Source organism: Chaetura pelagica, unplaced genomic scaffold (genome assembly GCF_000747805.2).
Source record: "Chaetura pelagica isolate M959 unplaced genomic scaffold, ChaPel_1.0 scaffold67, whole genome shotgun sequence".
Lineage (NCBI taxonomy): Eukaryota > Metazoa > Chordata > Aves > Apodiformes > Apodidae > Chaetura > Chaetura pelagica.
Window position 1 is genome coordinate 2,960,969 of NW_009954107.1, and position 6,256 is coordinate 2,967,224.

General features: G+C 39.9%; 2 protein-coding genes across 2 annotated transcripts in view; one reads left to right on the forward strand and one right to left on the reverse strand.

Annotated features, from left to right (window-relative positions):
- The window catches only part of MICU3 (mitochondrial calcium uptake family, member 3), a 62,291-nt gene extending 61,728 nt beyond the window's left edge, over window positions 1-563 (reverse strand). Inside the window, exon 1 of the mRNA XM_010002515.1 lies at window positions 84-563. Coding sequence (XP_010000817.1) covers window positions 84-563 — 480 coding nt within the window. The remainder of the gene's footprint in view (window positions 1-83) is intronic.
- A 4,339-nt stretch (window positions 564-4,902) lies between these two features.
- FGF20 (fibroblast growth factor 20) overlaps window positions 4,903-6,256 on the forward strand; it is a 5,739-nt gene continuing 4,385 nt past the window's right edge. The window contains exons 1-2 of the mRNA XM_010002516.1: window positions 4,903-4,952; window positions 6,135-6,147. Coding sequence (XP_010000818.1) covers window positions 4,903-4,952; window positions 6,135-6,147 — 63 coding nt within the window. The remainder of the gene's footprint in view (window positions 4,953-6,134; window positions 6,148-6,256) is intronic.

The following is a 6,256-nucleotide window of genomic DNA, read 5'->3' on the forward strand; positions in this document are numbered from 1 at the left end:
CCCGGGGGGCCGGCAGAAGCCTCGCGAGAAGCGGGGAAGGGGTGGGGAAGCGAGAGGCCCCTCCAGTCCCCGCCCGGCGCCACCGGCCCCGCCGCGCCGCCCCCGGGGTCCTCGCCGCCCCGGGCCGTGTATGCTCTGTACCGAGCTCCGGGCCCTAGCCCTGTTGTCTCGTAGTCTTGGTCCCAGGGCAGTGTGTCTGCACCTTCTAGCACATCTTTGCAGGAGTCTGGGAGCTTTAACTTAGGGGAAGGAAGAGCTTCCAACCTTAGCTCATTTGCCTGGGAACCCTGCAGGCTGGAGGTGGCTGCAGGATGAAGGCTGCTCACTTTTGCTGCTAAGGCTTTATTAGAAGCACCATTGATCATAGTTACCCTTACTGGAATTACGATTTCTGTGACTCCATCAGTTCTGTAAAACCTGTTAATGTCCCAACCACTTTTCAAAGCCTTGATAACTCTTGGTGCATGTTCAATATACAGCATGAAACTAAAACCATGAGTTTCATAGGTAACCATAGTTTCAGGTACACTGAAGTCAAGCAGTGGTGCCTGTGATACCAACATTTGGCATATTAAATAGCTGATGTAAAAATTTATTGAAAATTGACAATAGTCTCGCTGACTAAGGTGCTGTAAAGTGTCCATAGGTAGAACTTAGTCCCATGAGGAACAGTTTTCAGAAATGAAACAGGGAGCTAAACAACTTACAACAGAGTGCAATGCTGTCCTTTACCATTCTTGGGCTGATCTAGATAATGTTACTTCTTTGTAATTGTTTACTGCAGTGCTGCGTTGAGACTCTAATTTAAATACTTAATTCCCTAAATACCCATAGGCTGGAAACTTCTGCCTTCCCCAGGTTCCCAGGTCTGACCTTTCCCTCCAGTACCTCTCTCTGCACCTCAGGTTCCCAGAGAAGACAGATTCTGCAGGCCCCTGTTTTGATCGCATTTGCTGTTCCTTTCCTTCCAAAATAACCCCAGACTCTGGTATCTCCTACCCTTTTATATTGTGTTATGAGTCCTCCTCATTGGGAAACCACAGGCACTTGCCATGTCAGCAGTGTTACCTCTGATAAATATTCTTTCCTGCAGGCAGCCTCCTTATCCTAACCAAGCACTAGATAAAGACCAGTTGTTAAAGATGAGCACGTTCTTTTGTCCCCACCTGGTGCTGATAGCATTCAGGGTACAACCTGCATCACCACCCATGTTACCTTGAAGCTTCATAAGCTGCACACAAACATTTCAAGACACAGCACACCTTATGGCATTTTTTTTGCAATGGTCAGGTGCAACCTCAATGTTTTTCTTCTTTATTTATATACATTCTTCCCAAATTTCAGTCAATCTTGTTGGGGTTTTTTTTCTCTGCTAAATCTTTTATTACTTTGTATATTATTATGAGCAAGGTTTCAGAAAATTGTAGCTCATTTTAAGACATTCTCATGCATTTTTAATTTCTAAGGAACTTCTCATTGGCTATAATGTCAAGGGAGAACTGTGGCCATGTTGGTCAGTTGACAATCTGACAGCTCATACAACCCTAAGCGTGACCAAGGTTGAATTATCTCAGAGTTAGGTCTGGAAAGGCAGGTATCTGGGTTGAATGATAGTGTTACTGCATTCCTTTCATTATTCTAGAATTCATCCTTCAAGTAATTCACTTGAGTTCATTATTCCCATCTGTTTAAAAGCTAACATTTTTCTTGTTCATTTTTTAATGTGTACTGCTTTATTTGTAAATATGCTATATAAATGTTTCCCAATAAAGTCTTCAAATGTGAGCTACATCTCTGTATTAAATGACAAAAGGCCAATAGAAAGGGCAATATTTTGATGACAAGACAATGGTTTCACATGTTTAGCATGACTGAAACTCAAGTATTTCTTTTGCAGTTACATGGCTAAACATCCAGTCAAAAAAATCTTGTAGAACATGGCTCTCGGATCTTGTCAGCACTAGCTGACTCATTAGGAGACATCGTTCGACAATACAATTATCTTTTAAAAATAGTCTAGTTTTTCCATTTGATTGGAAAAGAAACCACTTTTTGTCAATGTAGTGTCCCAAGGTAAACCTGTTTGCTGGATGACTCATCAGTCACCCAAAGTGTAGACATGAACCATGAGTTATCTCCCTGTTCACGTTGTTTCCCTGAAATTGGTTAGGCACATTTTAATGACTTTTCAATAACACCTTTAGGCTAATCTTTTTTTCACTTCAAAAAATCCAATACACATCTGTAACTACTTACACCTGGGGTACATTAGTCAAAACTTCCCTTGCGAGGTGTTTGCTTAGGAACAAGAGGGCAATTTATTTGTGCAGCAAGTCAAAATCCTAAGCTGTCTCCACATCTTATGTGTGCAGATTCAGAAACCATGTAATTTAAATAAGGTGGGTTTTATCCAATAATCCACTTACAGAACTAATAAAAAAAGCTTCCAAATGAGGTATTTGAATGTTGATATATGTGGAAAAGGTCTATTCTCACTGGATGTAACTGGATGTAAATATGGGCTCACTACTTAACTTCTCTGTCCCATTCTGCTTATACAGGAGTTACTCATATGTGTCCACAAAAACATGGGCAAAAAAAAAATGAAAAAAAAAAAAAAAAGCCCTATGAATTTCTGTATTCTTTTCTAGAAATAATACCAAAAAAATGAAGGTAGAACTTCCTTTCTATAGGAATTTTTTTTTCATCATTACTTTCCCCTCACCCAAGTTTTTGAAAATAGGTAGATGCTTTTATATATACATGTAAGCTTACATGCATACATACCTGTAACTGGATGTGTTCAGAGAGAAAAGTCCTGAATGCTTTTAAAGTCTGTAAGTATTGCATTGAAAAGGCTTTATATCATCAAATGATTATCTGATTTGTACATGCAGCCTTGAAAATTATTCTCTTTCTTCTAGTGAATCCTACACAAGAATACACCTCATTTTACTCAGACTTGCAGTGCTCAGAAAGGCTCTTCCTGTAACATCTGCATCTTCTGCTCATCTTGTTGAAAGCAGCCAACCATGTTTTCTGGTCCAAATCTAGGAATAATCTGGAAATTACCATGATACACATGTATCTCCATCTGGACATACTCCTTTATGTTCTATTCAGTTGTGTTTGTTCCACCTCATGTTTGCCTTCTCATGGATTCATGAACCCGCGCTTTGTTCTCCTGGCCAGTATTTTATTATGTCATTAAAATTTTATGGCTGGCACAGCACTGTTGTAAGAGAGTTCTAAAATTAATAAAGGTGCAATAAATGACAGGACATAAAGTTTTACATCTAACAACCTTTTTTTTTTGTTTGTTTTTTTTTCTTATTCACCAGCTTGATCTGATATATACTATATACATAGATCTCTCTCTCTACAAATACATATATAGGCTACAGGCAGATTATATAGATTTCTCTCTCTTTATAGAATCACAAAATCATAGAATCATTAAGGTTGGAAGGGACTTTAAAGATCCATCAGGTCCCAACCTCCCTTCCATGAGCAGAGACAGCTCACACGAGACCAGGCTGCACAAGCCTCATCCAACCTGGCCTTGAACACCTCTAGGGAGGGGGCTTTCACAGCCTCCCTGGGCAACCTACTCCAGTTCCTCACTACCTAATAATTTCTTCCTAATATCTAAGCTAAATCTCCCCTCTCTCAGTTTAAAACCATTACCCCTTGTCCTATCACTGTCTTCTCTGATGAAAAGCCCCTCCCTAGCTTTCGTGCAGGCCCCTTCACGTACTGCAAGGCTGCTATAAGGTCTCCCTTGAGCCTTCTCTTCTGTAGGCTGAGCAGCCCCAACACTCTCAGCCTGTCTTCATAGCAGAGGTATATCTATCTACCTCTTTATATATAGGCACCTGTATGTATGTATATAGACTATTATAAAAGATTTCAGTCCATTGCTTTCTCTTCTCCCTTGGTAGCCAGCAAGTTTTGTCTATGAAAATATGTTATTTTTAGGAAATATACAGTAATTATATTGTCTGTAGAAGCCCAAACTGCTTGCTATGGAAATAAAAACTCAACCACATGTATTTGTATGACACTGAAAGTACAGTCTCTAGGAAGTATACGTAGAGTTGATTAGATTGTACTGTATACTTTAAGTTGAATTATGTACTCTTGTAAAAACACTCTTCAAAATTATTTAACTTCCCATGGTATAGCCTCAGAAGGAGAAAAAAAAAATCTTTAGTGTTATCTTTTCCTGTCACATGACTAGTGCAAACAACAAAAAAAATTCTTATCTTTTTGTTTCTTTTCTGGTACTTCATAGAACAGCATATCCGGTTTACTGCCCAAACATTAAAGACTCCACTCGGAAAAGACGGGCGTTACATATTCCGCTCTACTTTAAATGTTTCCATTATGTAACAGGAAAGATTTGGCCATAAGGGTCTTCCAGTGTGTGATGACTGAGGATTTTTTTTAATAAGGCCCCCGTCCTTGATCTACAGGGGACAGTGGTACCATCTCACCAGAAGAGCCCTCTGCTGTTCATCGGACTCAGACACTCGTGCTTGAAACTGGCAATATCATCCTTGCTGCAGCATCTTTAAACTTAGAAGAATATATCTCCTTCATTTAGCTGTGCTGTCCTAGTGCATGTCCTGTAACTTAGCAGCTGTGGTAAACAGTTTGATCTTGACCTGTCAGTCATGTCAGTAAAAATATTTGATGCGTGTTTCAAACGTTTTAGGTATATTTGAGTAATCAGTGTACAGGCTACTTGAGGAATAGGTGCCATATAGATTATTCAACTTTGATCTATTTCTTTGATTTAGCACTGCAATTAAGAAGATTTGGTTCAAAGAGAAAGCTCATTGGTTGATGTTTTACACTGATGTGATAATGTTTACACAGATGTGCTTTGAAATCTCGATTATGGTGGATTTTTGGGTCCCACCACATGACAAACTCCTGTTATCTGAAAGGTAAAATAATATAACATCTATCTGTAACTGCCTTCAGAGCAGGTCTGCCTGTGCTCTCCTCTTAGGTGATTTATCTGATCATTGTATTTAGCATTAGTTTTTTTCAGTTTTAAATCCCTCCACAGTAAATCACCTGCTTTAAAGCAGCCTTTTTATAATTCAGGTGCACACAGGGGCAGTACTTAGGACTGCAATGATGAAAAGGTGTAGCATTACCTGCTTTAAAGCACCTGCCAATTAATTAGCCCTATACTCTCCGGAGCAAATAAAGCTAAACTGTCAAATCCATTTGATCTCTCAGATTTAGATTTTGACTGAAAAGACCATGGAGCAAGATGGGAGAACTAATCTCTCATGATTCTCTGCAACTTTTTTGTTTAAGTGAAACCTTAAACTGCCAAGTGGTTCTCTCAAGATTTTGAAAGAATTAACTATGAAAGAACTTTGCATTTTATACTCTACTACCATGTTTTAACATCGGCAAGGAACTACATCGTGTGTCTTCAATGCTAAGACGGGTCATGTAGTTTGAGCCCTAAAATTCACTGGACTTTGACAGAAGAAGTAGCAGAGAAGGCAAAAGCCAAGCTCTGAGTTTTAATCTGCCAGTGTTCTACCTTTGCTAATAATGAACATGTATTCCAACAATACAATTGCATGCAGGAACTGCTGTACTTTTGGGATTAAAACATGCCTATGCTCATCTGGAACAGGATAGCAAAGTCCTAAATTGATTCAAACCAGTGTAGAAACACAACTGAGATATTTCAGAGACGATATTACTGCTAATTTATGGCACTCAGAGTCTTTGGTGATAGGCCCAATACAAAATACCAGAGGATTGATTAGGTGAGCCATCTCTTAGTCTTTCTTCTTCTCTGCAGGTTTTGAAGATATTTACCCCAAACCAAGGGCCTGCCCATTTATGTTTTCAAGATACTAGATTGATATCCAAATGCTATAGATCAGTTTCATGTCATGTTAATGATAAATTAAATACAAGGGAGGATTTGCAGAGGGGAAAACACCTCCCTGACTATGCCAATTTCTTTAGAAATTCCCCTCCTTGTAGCTGAAGTGATAAAAGGAAAGGGTAATGCATGTACATTTTATTAGCGTTTCAGAAACAGGGAGTAAAACTGTCAGATCTTCAGTTTTTGTCTTTCATGTGTGTCTGGGCAGGTCTAACCCTCAGGTAACGCCCTTTCTCCTTCTTCCCTCCTGCCTCTCCTTGCACCTGTCCACGTAATGCTCCGGCAGCCCCCGCCCGGGCCCCGCTCCCGCCCGCCCCGCGCTGCCCGCCC